The following is a 15,984-nucleotide window of genomic DNA, read 5'->3' as shown; positions in this document are numbered from 1 at the left end:
TTTTCAAAATTTATCTACCTACAAATATATGCCCCCACTTCTAGGAAGTGGGCAATTCTAGAATATACTGAAAAAATTGATCATTATAGAACTTAAATGTTCTCTATTACTTGAAAGAGTCAGAGTCTTTTACTTAAAGTACTTTGGATGCCCACATTGAGTATTCTATTAATTGAAGCTGGCACCATCCTGTTCTTGATGCTCAATGACTAGCTTGGAAACAAATAGCACATCCAGACAAATTTATAAGAAGAAATATTAAGGCTCTAGATTATATCCTGCTTCGAGTAAATAACAGCACATACTCTAAATGCCTATGTCCGTGACTCACGTACGTGTCGAGGGGTTTCTTATGCCTCACAGTGCTAAAAACCGCCCAGGACTGTGTTACGTTAAGATAGAAAAGCGTAGCAAAAAGAAACACCAGCTAGTAGCTTGTACAGCGGAAATAACTGCTATAGAGGAAGGACCAAGAGTACGAACCTCCCCGAAACTAGCAGGGAGAGTTTATCAATGGAGGTCTTCCCCTGCATGGCATAACAGTGTTCCTTTTCCAAAGTCACCACTTCAGAGCTCAGAGCGATTGTTCTGAAGACGGGCAACGAGGTCCCCAGAGGCTGGAAAAGGGAGCTGTACAACAGCTGGAATTCTCGGGAAAAAGTTATGCTGCGCACTTGATACGCAATGTGAACGAACTGCATGAAACAGATGACGAACAGCACGAAATTCCAGGAATATATGTCGGCCGCGCAGACATCGACCCAAGCCCAGACGGCAGAGCAGAGAAAACCCAAGCCCAGCAAACTGAAGACGTAAAGGAGCCCGAAGAATCCACTGCCGCCCATGAAACCTACGACGAATAAAATACTGGCAAGATGATAAATGGCTCCTTCGGCCTCCTGTTTCCAGGTGATGCAGACTGGGTGCTCATCTATCAGGTTCGTCCACAGACTTGAGTTTCTCTCCATGGCTGTCCTTCTGTCTGGTTCACTCTTCAGCTGACATTAGATGATACGGAAGCGAGTAGTTAAGTCCTTTGTTCTTCCATCATCAGAGTTTCCCTAAGTCCTTATAAAACCGGAGACAGCCTGGACCCTGGGGTTGGAGTGGTTAGATCTTGAAACACTAAAAATCCCAGGCTAGCTTCTTTAAGTTCATCTGGTCTAGTCCACAGACTAGACTTTAAGTTCATAAGATCTAGTCCACAGATATTTTACAGTTTCCTGGACAAGAAAAAAAAAAGAAGGATCTAATTAGACAAGGAAAATTGAGGGGTGTATTTAACTGAATCCCCAGCATTACTATTCAAGTTGGTATCCTATTTTCTATGAAGTTAGAATGTATTTTAACATTTTATTTTGACATAATTATATATTTGCTTTAGTTAAAAAGAATAATACAGAGAGGGCACAAAGACTGTTAAGTTTCTAGGATAGAACATGTATAGTTTTAGGGTTATGTTTAGTAATAATAAAAAATTATTTCCCCAAATTTTAATATTTGTTAGACCTAGCTAACTACATATTTTGCTAGAAAGCTAGGTGTTTTCATCAACTCGTCTTCATAATAATAGCTCAGTGTACCTCAGAATCTCTTGGGACAATGACTAAAAATGCAGATTCATAGGCTGCGCAGGCATACTGAGTCAGACTGTCTGAGGGTAAGGCCTATGCTACAGGTAGGGCCTGTGTTAGTATCTTGACAGCACCCCCCCCCCCACATGATTCTGATGCACCAATCCATAGCCTTTCGTGGCCCACCCTCCGAGAGAGAGAACTGTTGGACAATGGTATTCACTCTCTACAGATGAAAAATTCAAGTCTTCGAGAGGCCAAATAATTTATCTCAGGTCACCCAGGGGTCAGGATAGAGCAGAACTTTTGCCCGTAAGCCTGGAGGCTGGATCCAATCATGGGGCCTCTCATGAAAAAGACTTTAAATGAGGCACTGTAAGGAGCCCTACTAAAACAAAAAACATGAGAAACACGTAATTAGGAGTCTGATTTTTTAAATTAACATATAATGTATTATTTGCCTCAGGGGTTCAGGTCTGTGAACCATCAGGCTTACCCATTTCACAACACTCACCATAGCACATACCCTCCCCAATGTCCAAAACCCAACCACCCTATCCATACCCCCCACCCCCCAGCAACCCTCAGTTTGTTTCCTGAGGTTAAGAGTCTCTTATGGTTTGTCTCCCTCCCGATCCCATCTTGTTTCATTTTGTTTCATTCCTTCCCTAACCCCCACCACAATCCCCCGCCCTGCCTCTCAAATTCTTCATATCAGAGAGATCATATAATTGTCTTTCTCTGATTGACTTATTTCGCTCAGCACAATACCCTCTAGTTCTATCCTTGTCAGGAGTCTGATTTTAAGAACACCGAGTAGACCAGGATTCTGTTTCATGAATTAGATCAAAATTATTTGAGACATATAAATTCAGATCTACCTTACTGTATTAGAGGTTATTTCAAGTTAAAGTCTGCACCCATATAACTAAATAAATAATATTAAAATTCCTGCTGCTTACACATTTATTTACCAGATGGTCAAAAAATGTTACTGACTTGTTCCTCTGCACATATATTCTCTACCCTTTGAGCCATATGGTAAAAATGCTAATGTGTGATCTGAGTCAGGAGAGATTCACCCAGGATGATAGAGCTGTAGGATATGTATCATTTACCCCAGATTTCTTAACAATAAGTAGTTTCACTGTGAAGCATTCAGTAGACTGGATTTTTAAACCATAACAACATTCAGAAGCCTTGAACTTAAGTGCTATATTTAGTGCCTTTATTTTTGAGATAGATCATTTCCAGAACACCTGTTAATAAAATATCAAATATCACACATCTTGTCTCATAGAAAAAAAAAATACACATGGAGAGGTGAAAATGACTTGGCTGAAGTAAAAAAGGGAACAGTATAATCACCAACAGAACTAGAAATGGAAGTAAAGGAGCTGCTGTTGGAGTTCTGGCTCTTCATCCTGGATAGCGGATCCTTTTCTCAGCAAGTAACTATGCCTTTAACAGCATCACCAGTTGAATCATTAAAAAAAAGAAAAAGTAAATAACACAGACCTAGAACTTGCATTGTTATTTGTACTAAAGCGACTTTCAAATGTATTTTAACCCCCCGCCCCCGTGTCCCCTAGTTCGTGCCTCCCCCCTCACTCTGTGAGATGATGTGAGTCAGGGCAGAACAGCACCCTGAAAGTGTTTACTTTCTCCTCTTTAAGCGCAACACAGAATTATACACTACTGGATATTCACAACAAAGAAAATTTTTTAAAAAATACAATGAGTAGTGAGAACCGCAGAATACCAGACTGCAAATGTCAGTCTCCCTGCTGTTTCACTTTTAAAACTAGGGTATTTTAAATTAATCAGTTCCTCAGGATACCTAACACAGCCGCGAAAGCCAATATTAAAAAGCACTGCTGGCAGAGCTCTGAACTTCGGTTTGAACTTCCTTAAAAATTTATAATCCTCAACAAAATATTAAAATGATGCTAACAGAGAAGGGCCATGTAAAACCTATGCGGCAATGCAGAAGGGAGCTTCTGGGAATCTTGTCCCCTGACGATCGGGACTTGGGGGACAGACTGGGCCACCTGCATTCCAGGAGGGTGACCCATTGTGCTCATCAGAGGAACTGTGCTTCCGGTCCTTTCCAGCGGCTTCTGTTTCAAGAAGCTGCTACCAAATCATCTTCCTATCCTTGATCCTGTATCACTCCACACAGCAACACGGAGTGCTGACTTGCCCTGATTAAATTACTCCACACCCAGCCTTTCTCCACTTGGTGTGTTTTTATTCAGTCACCAAAACAGATGTATTTTATTAGAAGAGAAAGAACTGACAGGGGCAGGTGACGGGTGTGAGTGTTGCTCTGATGTGTGCCAGCAGCACTCTCTGACTGTACGTGATTCATCAGCCAGCTGCCTGCTTAGAAGGCCTGGAGGCCGTAAGTCCTGTTTTTGGGTAAATAAACGTTGAGATGCTGAAGTAGCACAATAGATTCTCCAGCAACAAAGCCCACCTTCCCCGCAAGAGAAATGAGCACATGGACAAATAATGGAGACACAAATTAAGTGCAAATAAACACAATAATTCCCAGCTCCCCCCTTTCTACTCCTTAGATTGTAAGGCCCTGAGTTACAGAGGAATAAGTTAGAGAGGAACCTTAAAGACAGGTATGAGCATGGTCCATGAAATATGATGGAGAATTGGGACCAACGGATTAAGACTAGCTCTGAAATTGGGTTTATCTATTTAAAACTTGTACGTTTAATATCTCATTGCATTAGACTCGTTGCCGTGAGGGAGGCTCGTTGCCCTGCTTGCAAATGAGAAAAGCAGGGCACAAGATTGGCCAAGTCACGGGCTTGAGGTAAGAGAGGCAGGAAGTCCCAGTGGCTAGGTAGGAGTCCCAGTCCGCTCAATGCCATGCCCTCACCAGCACGCAGGGTCACCTTTCAAGGCTGGGAATCGGATATGAACGTGTTGGGACACAGTGGGATATTCTGTCCGGATTGGTTTGCCAGGAAAATAATAATCCTAACACCAAATATTTAAGACCTTCCATATCCACATGTACGGCTCCATCCGTAATGCTCACCGCGGAGCCAGGGAGATAGACCTACAAAGGCACTCGTGAAATAATTTGCTGTATTATTATTCAACACTGGCGGACTTCCTCTCCTAGCTTCTGAAACTCTTAAGGGGCAAAGACAAATGTTTTTGTATTTCTGGCCCTCGGGGAGCGTTGATTGAGTACCCTGCTATCCAGGGGCAAGCAGGCTGCCTTATCCATGCCTATTTTCTCTCCGATTTAATGGATGATCTAAAATCTTCTGTCACCCAGGGGAAAAGAAGTAGGGACTATTCCAACATCCAAGGAAGTTTGGTACAAAATCACTGAGGAGGTGGGACACTGCTTATTTAAACGTCTGGCACAGCTCCAAACTCATAGGGGAATCCTTTTGTCTTCATAGAAATTGAGTTCCTTAAGAGCAGTGGAATTTTAATCTGATTAAAAACAACAACTCTCGTAGCTTGTGGTATTGCGTTAGTTTTGGTTGCTAGGCAACCCAGAAGATAAAAATGCCATCAATATTCTACTCATTAATTGGAATAGATCCTAACTTTGGTATGTGTTCCATATACAAAAATAATCATTTGCTTAAAGCTGGTTTTCTCTACTTATTCTCAAGGAGGTATACTTACTCAGGACCTACTTGCCGGAAGTATTTAGAAATTACCTCACCTAACCTTCACAACAACCCTCTGGGGAAGGTACTACATCTCCATCTTACAGATGAGAAAAATCGAAACCCAGAGAAGGTAAGCAAATTGTTTCAGGTCCCCTTGCTCATACGGGGACTAACATTCCACACAGTCCTGCCTGATTCCGAAGCTCACAGACTACACCACATTTATTATTCTGCTTCCACAGTAGCCGGGTTTAGAGAATGTAAGCATTCATTCCCTCCTTGTTGCTTAGATAAATTCAGGCATGTTTATTCATCAGTCAAGCAGAGGTAGTATCACTTATTCGGTCCACTCTAAAGGGGGCTCGAAGATTCAGATGAGGAAATCTATATTAAAACTTCTTGGCAAATTTAAAAATAATAGAGAGATGGTGTCACCGTACTTGTGGCTTGTCTTTTACAAAGCTGAGCCTTTTGGAGAATTCAGTTTTTTAAAAACTTTCTTTCACCCAGAGGATTACAGTTCAATACACAAATACAAATGTTACTGTCGGTGGCTACCCAACTTTAAATTTCAAATTCTAAATATACTTATTCCTGCAGGGGTGATCTCAGTTGTTCTTCCCTATCCAGGTCCTGATCTCCTACGGCTGGTAGGGGTACCCTCATAACCAACCCACCCTTGAGTCTTTACTTTCCAATGGCCAAGAAGCCATCCCTGGAGGACAATGTTACTCTTGTACCTCAGATTAGTATTTAGTGCTTCCCAGCAGGTATCCTCAAGTCACTGATGTTAAGTGTCACCCGGGTGGCTTGTTAGACTGTCCCTTCCCTGGCCCCACCCTAGAATTGCTGAGCCTGGAAGGGACCCAAGAAGATGCCCTTCCAATTAGTTCCCAGTTGATTCTGATGCACATTCAAGTTTGAAGGTCATTGTTTTATGTTGTTCCTGCATGGTTTCTGAATTATCCTTGTTTGTTTGCCGGACCTTTGCTTTGTTCCTTCCTGGCTGACCACTGGCTGTCCTTCTGTGCTGGTTACTCTTGTGCTTTTGATCGTCACTGTCTGCCGGGGCCAGTAGTGCTGGTGTTAGTGCTCCATTCTGCGTCTGCTCGGTTCGGCTGACAGTGTTACTTAAAAGCAAAGTTCTAGTTTTAGCCGTGCCCCTAAAGAGCTGTGTGATTTTAATCTTACTAGACCTGTTTCCTCATTGGTAAAATGGAAGGTGGACAAAATAATGTGAGGTCCCTTTTGGCTCTAAAATAACATGACTCTATGTGGTAAGGAATAGAAGACTTTTCCTAGCATGGCTTCAAATATAGAGCCGAGTAGTGGAACAGAATTCAGACTGCAGGTCTTAACACTGCGTTTATGATTGGGGCCCCACTCTAGAGACTGCTCACTTAATTACTTACTGACTGTGGTGAGGCCCAGGCACTGGCATTTTCTGATGAGCAACCAGGGTTAAGAACTGTTGGGGGATGGTGAGGTTGAGAGACACCAGAACAGCCTGTACGGTAAAGGATCTGATTTTAATTCCTATTTTGAAGGAGCTGGAAAGGCACATTTTGCCTTGTGTGTTCTCATTCCCATGCTTTGCTCAGGTGGGGAAGCATTTTCCTTCCTTGCCACTCATGATTCCAAGAGGGCGCAAGCCTTGTGGATATTTTGCAGCAGGCTTTCCTTAACAGGGTGGCCTGAATTGCACCTTCTAGCTCTGAAATTTTATGGCCTTTATTATCTGTCAACATGGCTTCCATCATATGTTATGTTATACTGACCATTTTATATATATATTGATCATTGGCCATATATATTTGGTCATATGTCAGCTTTATTGGTTGATTATTTATTTTTTAAAAAGATTTTATTTATTTATTTGAGAGAGAAAGAGCACGAGAGGGGAGAAGGTCAGAGGGAGCAGCAGACTCCCCATGGAGCTGGGAGCCCGATGTGGGACTCGATCCTGGTACTCCAGGATCATGACCTGAGCTGAAGGCAATTGCTTAACCAACTGAGCCACCCAGGTGCCCTTGGTTGGTTATTTTACGTGTGTGTGTATGGAAATATTTATGGAATTCCCCTCTGTCTAGCACAGAGTGAGTCTTCAATAAACGTTCAATGACTGATAAGGATAACAATGCCCAGCTGTAAATGCAGTATTCAGAATAATTTTGGAAAAAGTAAGAAGCCCCAGTGAGATCTAATACCTGAATCAATGATTTAGATGTTGGACATAGAAAGACAGGAAAGCATATATTCTACTGTGAGGGAGAAGTGAAAGGAAGAAATGTCTTGAGACAGAGGATCAAAGAAGGGTTGAAGACCCTTTGGAATTTTAAGAGATCCCAAAGTTTGGGAAGAAATCAGAGGAAAGGGGAACACAGTTTCATCCTCAATTAACCGAATATTCTTGGTATACCTGCAGAGTTCACAGCAGAAAATAGGCAGGACAATAGTTCCTATTGCGCAAGGCAATACTGAAGAAAGCCTGGGGTTGGCAAGAGGAGCTAGAAAGTGAGCACAGAGAAAATGAGAGTTGAAATTAAATGCCCATGAGCCGAGGCCTTAGCTAGAACTCTAGAGTTGTGCTGTCCAATATGGTAGCCATTAGCCCTATGTGGCTGGCCTGAATTGAGATATGTTATATACGTGGATTTCAAAGACTTAGCATAAAGATAAAGAATATGTCATTATAACATTTATATTGACTATAGGCTGAAATGATTATGTTTTAGAAATACTGGGTTAAATAAAACATTAAAGTTAATTCTGCCCATGTCTTATTTTTCAATGTCGCTATTAGAAAATTTAAAATTACGTATGTGACTTGCATTATCTTTCTCTTGGACAGTGCTGGTCTAGAGCCTCTCAACTAACAGAGAAAGGAAATGAAAAAGACTTGGCATGACACTGGGCAAACAGTGCATATGTATAATGTATAAGTGTATAAATATGGAAGAATTATCTAAGATTAAGAACAGAGAGTTGATATAAATGTAAATGATATTGGCTACAATATTCACATGCTACAATCATCAGATGTTATCCATGGCATAGATGTCGCCATCTGGTTTCTGCCTACATAGGTGGTGGCCAAACTCACTATAGCTCTTGGCCTCTTTATCCTACCAAGGAAGTCACTACTTTTTCCTTTTGCCTTGGGAGAATTACACTTTCCCAAGCAACTATATCCCATTGTTTCATTTTCTCATTTCATCTTCTGATGATACCTCATGGAATACATTGGAAATCCCAGACAGATAATCTCATAAATTTTGTAGTGGAGATTGAATTGTGGTCTTCTGGATTCCACAGGGTCTATACCAGCCTTTGTTTTCATATAATATACGAGTTTCTTCATGTATGACTAGGCTTCCAGGCTGGAATATGCCTTTGACCTTCCATACCAATGAGAACTTGGCTTCTCTTGAGACTCGAGAAAATTAAAGAATGTGCCTACAGCCCGCGCCGGACTTCTCTGATTCTCATATCTTTGCTAATGTCCATTTGATTACCTGCTGCTGTGTCTGATTTCTCACTTTATCACATAGGCAAAATTGTAAGATGGCCCCCAAGATTCCTGTCTCATTGGTTTACACATGCTATAATCCTCTCTCCTTGAGTGTGGCAGATCTGTGAATGAGATGGGACAGAGGCTTTCTTGATTAACATTATATGGCAAATGGTGCTAGAATAATCACCTGTGATTATTAATCTATATAGATTGTAGGACTAGAGAGGGGAAATTAGAGAGTCATTTTCCTACTGGTCTGGAAGAAAGCAGATACCATGCTGTGAACTGCTTATGGGGGTCACAACCCAAGGACTGTCTCTGTGAGCTGAAAGTAGTCCCCAACTAACAGTGACCAAGATAACGGGAATATCAGTCCTACAACAAGGAGCTGAATTCTGCCAACCACCTGAAAATCTTGGAAGAGGGCCTTGGACTCCAAACGAGGAGTGCAGTGTGCCAGTTCAGCTGTGCCTGGACTCCTGACCCACAAAAACTATGCGATAATGAGTCTGTGGTGTTTTCAGCCACTATTTGTTGTACTCTGTTATAAAGCAGTAGGCAACTAATACACACACCCAATTATGAGTACTTACTATACAAGACTTTCATTAATCTAATAATCTGCATTTTATGATGGAGTTGGAAGAAGACATGAAATCTTTGCTAGCTTTAAATCAGGAAAATCAGGTAAGAACAGTAATACTTTTGAAGAATAGTATCTGGAAAACAAGACACCAAGAACGGCCCTGGGAATTACATGTAAATTCACAGTGGTTCCCAGCTATACATTACAGGTTCTTCTTAGTGGAGTCAGACACCCAACACTGTCAAGCATTTGGACACATGGGCAATTTCCAGAATAATTATGTCATTCATATACAATCTCCAAAATTCCTGGAATACCAAGTTTCCTTGGGTGACTTCCAGCTTAGTTCTTTGCAAAACCAAGCCATATGCATAGGGCAAATACTTGATGTCTCAGACACATCTAGAGATTAACACTCAAAAGACAGATTACAGAAACTCAAATAAATAGCTCTGTAATTCTTCTCATTGTGTGACTCCATGACATTCAGATGAGTTGAGCGATGGGGAATTAATGCAATATCTCATTGCCATCTTCTTGAACCTCATTTACTACTATGACTGCTACTACCACCGTTACTACCAGCACTGGACATTTACTAAGCATTTACTATGTGCCAGGCATGTTTCTAAGAATACTAAAATATTGTGTCATTTAATCCTTACAACTTTTTGAAATATACAGTTCTGTTGTCCCTGTTTTACAGATGAGAAAACTGAGGTACAGGGAAGTAAAGGAGGTTGCCTAAGGATACACAAATGATAGAGCTCAGAATCACTCCCAGACAGAGATGCAAATAATGACACACTGCTTCATGTGCAGTTTGAATCTAAATATCTGGACTTACGGGAACAAATCAGTAACATTCTTGTTTTCTCCCTTTGGTTCTAGATTCAGTGAATTTAAAAGTCTTCTTAAGAAATTACTTTTTTGCCCCCAACTTTTTGGGGGCACCTGGGTGGCATTTTTGCCCCCAAAACTTTTTTGCCTCCAACTTTTTGGGGGCACCTGTGTGGCTCAGTGGGTTAAGCCACTGCCTTCAGCTCAGGTCATGATTCCAGAGTCCTGGGATTAAGTCCCATATCAGGCTTCCCCTGCTCTGCAGGAGCCTGCTTCTCCCTCCTCCTCTGCCTCTCCCCCTGCTTGTGTTCTCTCTCTCTGTGAAATAAAAAAATTAAATCTTAAAAAAAAAAAAAAGAAATTACAACTTTTTGAGCAACAAGGAATGGATGGTGGACCCATGTTGGACCAATCAGTGTCCTATAATTCTCAATCTGACGAAACAGCAGTAAACCTGGCACAAGCAGGCCATTCACTTTCGAGCAGCTGCTATCATGTCAAGCAGTAAGTTCACCAGACATTCATGATGAAAAATGCAAGACAAGCCGGATCCATGGATCCATTAAATGGTCTTCTCTTGATATGAATCAAAGGTAGACACCTTCACTTCCTTTTCCTCCAAGTGACCTATATGCAGCAAATGAACTCACCTTTCTATGTTTATGAAGTTCAGGTTCTCATGTTTCTCTCTCACATGCCTAACAAGCTCATGTGATCTAGCTAACTGGGTAGAGTCTTTTTCATTTTTTCTGGCCAGATAAACCAGGTGGACCACACATCAGGGCCAGTGATGTTTGAAACCACCAAACTAGCCACCACTAGTGGTAAAAGGAGCACTTCTGCAGGGTATGGAGATTTCCTTTCAAGGTGTTTGCACAGAGATAGGAGCTTTCTCTTTGATTGTGGGAGACTGTTTCTTGTTTGGTCCTCAATCCACATGCTCTACAATCTTTCCATTTCTTCTATTTCTTTCGGTCTTGTTTTTCTTGACTTGTAACACTTGGAAGTTATTCCAACCACAGATGTTCCTATTATTGTGGCAGCACTGCCTGTGGATAAGCAATGTAGGCCATTCCCTTATTTCTGGAAATATACATATTCTCCTGATTCTTTTGAAATGTTTGATTATTTCAAGTTTCTCTTCATTATTGAACCTTTCCTTTTGTATGCACTATTTGACATGTTGAATCAAGATGCTTAGACATTCTCAGGATGCTGAAGGTTGTGTTTTTATACAGAAAAGTGTGCCACTGCAAAAGAATAGCAGAACCCACTCTTGCAGGATGACCTGTGGTGAACCAAGGTAGCTGGCAGATGTTTCAGGTGTACGGGTATTTGTGCGTTGTGTATTCCTATATGGCTCAAGTCAGCAGGTTATAGCTTAATATATTCATCTGGTATTCTGGTTGAGTAAATGATCCACGAGCAAGCAAAAAATCTGTGCTATGCTTAAATTGTTCCCTAATATTTCCCTTGCATTGACATGATGCTTAATTTCAAAACAAACAGTATAACATAATTGACTATGTCATGAAATTTCAAATGGCCAGAAAAATATTGTTAATTAATATGCAATAATTCAATAAATCCCTGCCCTCCTGGAGCTTGCATTTTAGTGAAATTCAAATGTTGATACAATTTAAGCTTACTTTCAAATTATGAGATCTATTTTAAATAGCTAAAAATATCTCTTATATGCAAATAAACCTAAGTTATGTAAGACTCATTTAAAGTTAGTTACTGCATACTAAATTTTTTTAAAAAGATTTTATTTATTTATTTGACAGAGAGAGATCACAAATAGGCAGAGATGCAGGCAGAGAGAGAGGGAAACAGGCTCCCTGCTGAGCAGAAAGCCCGATGTGGGGCTTGATCCCAGGATCCTGAGATCATGACCAAGCCGAAGGCAGAGGCTTAATCCACTGAGCCACCAAGGCGTCCCTGCATACTAAATTTTTAAATAAATACTATATTTTAAGAGATAGTCTAAAGTCTCATAAATGAAAATTCAAACAAGCTAGTTTTCTAGAATGTCCATCAAAGATTGAACACAAACAATTAGACAAACCAACCCTAGATTATACACATTATTTGTGTCCCCAGAGTAATATGTTACATATTAATACATATGTATTAATAAATACATGATCTATATCCTTCTATTTGTACAAATGCAAGGAAAGACATGGAACCATCTACACTTAATGTTAAAGATGATGATTTCTGAATGGAGGATACATTACTTTTGTCTTTGTATATATCTGTATTGTTTGCATTCTTTATAACAATTTTATAAAATAAGGTGATTTTATATTAATTTGAAAATTTTTAAATAAAAAAATTTCAAAGTACTAAAATCCATGAACCCAATGACCAGCAATAACAAACATCATTGTCATTTTGAAAGTCTTTTTTTTTTTTAGATTTTTTTTTTTTTTTATGTATTTATTTGACAGAGAGAAATCACAAGTAGATGGAGAGGCAGGCAGAGAGAGAGAGGGAAGCAGGCTCCCCGCTAAGCCCAATGCGGGACTGGATCCCAGGACCCTGAGATCACGACCCGAGCCGAAGGCAGCGGCCTAACCCACTGAGCCACCCAGGTGCCCCAAAAGTCTTTTTTATAATAAAAAAATTCCTCAGAAATTGAAGATCCCCATGGATTATTCTCAAGTACCATTCTCCACCCACTCACTCCTTATATATAATTGTGTCTATCCTTCCAAGCCATATAGAATAATTTTAAAATTGCAATTTAAAGTGCAGTGCAAGATTAGAAATGTATCTTATGCATTTTTTCCAGGTCCATGATTAAATTCTTTTTCTTATGAGTAAACACATACAAAGATAGATAAAATACTAGATAATAAATCTCCATATACTGATTATCCAGACTCAACTATTATCAAGATTTTGCTACACAGAGTTTTTGAATTAAAAAGCAAAAACTGGGGGCGCCTGGGTGGCTCAGTGGGTTGAGCCGCTGCCTTCAGCTCGGGTCATGATCTCAGGGTCCTGGGATCGAGCCCCGCATCGGGCTCTCTGCTCAGCGGGGAGGCTGCTTCCTCCTCTCTCTCTGCCTGCCTCTCTGCCTGCTTGTGATCTCTGTCAAATAAATAAATAAAATCTTTAAAAAAAATAAATAAAAGCAAAAACTGTACCTACTGTTCATCCTATAGTTTGTTCAGTCAATCAACAAACACCTACTTAGGGAGACAGGGAAAATTATGACTAGTTGTGTTCTGACAACGTGCCAGTCACCAGGTCTTCCATTTACTGACCTGTTCAGGAGTCACAACACCTCCGCAACCTCAGTGGTTTTATCAGCATGGTCTGGAGTGAAAAATGAGGCCCAGAGCAATGAAGATTCTAGTCTAGGCTCAGCCAGTTGATTATCTTTCTAGAACCAATTTCATAGTGTGTATAAGAGTCACCAGAGTTTATTATTCTGTTGAAGAATACAAGTGAAGAAGAACAAAATGAGAAGGTCTCATGTTGGGTCTGTGTGAATCAGTCTTTGTATTCTTTGGGTCAGAGGGTGATCCAGCATTGCTCTAGGTCAACAACTTTCGGTAATTTATTTAATTTTTTAGAAAATGCCTATAATAGGATGCCTAGGTGGCTCAGTCCGTTTAAGTGTCTGCCTTCTGCTCTGGCCATGATTCCCAGGTCCTGGAATCGAGTTCCGCATCTGGCTCCTTGCTTAACAGAGAGCCTGCTTCTCTCTCTGTCTGCCCCTCCCCCTGCTTGTGCTCTTTGTCTCTCTCTCTCTAACCAATAAATAAATAAAATCTTAAATAAAAATGCTTGTTATAACTTGCACTTTAAGACATTCTCTTGTAACTACTTGGGTAACAGAAACATTTTCCCTTTTCCTCAAAAAAAAAAAAATCTAATTAATGATTCAATATACTCTTGTCAATTCTGACTTACTCTCTATAGTTCCCAATCTCAGTTGGCCAACAACCATAATTATAAAAACCAATTTCAACTGCAATTTGCAGGCTTGCAGATCGATCCATCATTTGGATATTTTCCAAAGCAGTTTTGAAACTTCTTGCCTGCCATGTTGCTGATGTGTTCTTACACTCATACACTACAGCCAATACTTCATAACCATTCTTGATCTTGACTGTTTCAAAATAAGCAGGCGTGAATGCTCCAATGTGTCAATGCTTAGTCAGTCTTGTGGTTAAGAAGCCTGGGAGTTTGGTTTTCCAGCACATGTTTTGATTTAATAAGCAAAGAATGTCACCATTTAGAAGCACAGGATGCACGATGATTCAGCTATTTTGAGACACTATTGAGATGAAAAAAACTCAGTTCTCCAGTGTCTCCCAGTTTATGAGTATAAAATTTTGGAACAGAAAATATCTTACTCTACATTTCAGTTTGTATTTCTATCCTAAACTCTCTGGTCTTCGGGGAAGGAAAAGAGCCTTAAAATCATCTGAGATCAGCTAGACCTCTTCATTCTGTAATGTGGAAGGAGATCTAATTTTTGTTTTGTTTGTATTTAGTTTCATGTAGTTCTTGTTTAGTTTACTTTGGGCTCAAAGAACAATGCCAGGTTACTGTCCTGTCATGCAAGGAACATGACCACGCAATACTCCCTAATATTAAAAAGAACAGAAAATAGCCACCACCAAACCTTACTATGAACAGGGACCAATAATTTTTTAAGGCTCCATAAAATTCAATTTTTATGTCCAAGCTTGCAAATTCAAACCCAAGTACAAGAATTAGAATAAAAAGTCAGGAAGGAAGATTGTCCCATTCTAAATGTTTACTAAATCAAGTTAAATTACGTTCAAAAGTGGGCTTCTAATTGTGCTTTTCCATTTATAAGTCACATGTAGAACTTTTTCATATTTTAAAAATGTTTCCTGGCTAAAACATTTTTGGGGGGGGGGGCATAGCCCTATTACTGTATTTTGATTCTGTGCCTTTAATCTTTTCCTAAAATACAGACCCTCACAATGCATTATACCTCTGTAACTGACCTTGGTGATTAGGTAATTTGGTGGTTTTGTTTCCTTCCTTCCTTCTTTTTTTTCCCAAGGTGGATCCCCAAGTAGAGAAAACAGGTCAGCTTGACCTTTGATGAGGCAGCTTTCCCGTGTCCCCAACTCAGTGTGAAAACACTGACCCTAATCAGGCCCTTAGCAGACAGGGAAAGGAACTCCCAGCCGCTGCACTTCCCCACGAACCCTAAGACTGTCAGGGCCCCTTGGACCAGCTTTTCTCCCTCGAAAATCTGGCCCCTTTCTTTGGGCTCCAGGGTGCCTGGGCAAGAGGGGGGCAAACAGAAGATCTGGGGGAAAGATTCACCTCGAGAGCAGACGACTGGAGTTGCCAGGGGCTGGTGCGCGCGGAGCCCTCAGCCGCGGACTCTCAGCCGGCGGAGCTGCGAGCGGCGCCACCCGGACTCCGGGGCTCGAATTGGCCCGAGCCGGGCCGGGAGCGGGGCCGGGAGCGGAGCGGCGGTGCTGGCAGCGCGGGGCACAGGGCGGCGAAGCAAAGGCGGTCCCGGGGGGTCGGCGGCCTCGCAGCCCCCAACCTGGGGCGGGGCCGGGGTAGAAGTCGCGCCAGCAAAGTTGCACCAAAGCGCGCTAGGTGCGAGGGTGCGGATAGCTCCCGGAAGGCGGCCGCCGAGGCGCCCCCGGGCTCCCCTCCTTACCTTTCGTTCCCCGACCCTGCGCAGAGCTCCGGCCTTGCGCCTACAGAAGTTTCCCAGCCGAGCGCGCTGAGTCGGGCTGCCCGGCGCCGAAGCCCCCGGCGTCCGGCTCGCGCACTCCACGCCGCCCACCCGGCCGGCGT

General features: G+C 41.5%; 1 protein-coding gene across 2 annotated transcripts in view; it reads right to left on the bottom strand.

Annotated features, from left to right (window-relative positions):
- Positions 1 to 15,984, bottom strand: part of POPDC3 (popeye domain cAMP effector 3) — an 18,369-nt gene extending 2,385 nt beyond the window's left edge. Inside the window, exons 1-2 of one of the 2 annotated variants that reach the window (XM_082730542.1) lie at positions 15,496 to 15,984; positions 484 to 1,223 (exon numbers count right to left, since the gene is read on the bottom strand). In XM_082730542.1, the coding sequence (XP_082586668.1) occupies positions 484 to 968 (485 nt within the window). In that variant the 5' untranslated portion in view covers positions 969 to 1,223; positions 15,496 to 15,984. The remainder of the gene's footprint in view (positions 1 to 483; positions 1,224 to 15,495) is intronic. The other variant, XM_082730541.1, reaches the window with a different exon arrangement.

The sequence above is a fragment of the Mustela nivalis genome (assembly GCF_964662115.1).
Source record: "Mustela nivalis genome assembly, chromosome: 5".
NCBI classification, from domain to species: Eukaryota; Metazoa; Chordata; class Mammalia; order Carnivora; family Mustelidae; genus Mustela; species Mustela nivalis.
Note: the sequence above shows the minus strand (reverse complement) of the source record. Positions and strands in the feature narration are given on the sequence as shown.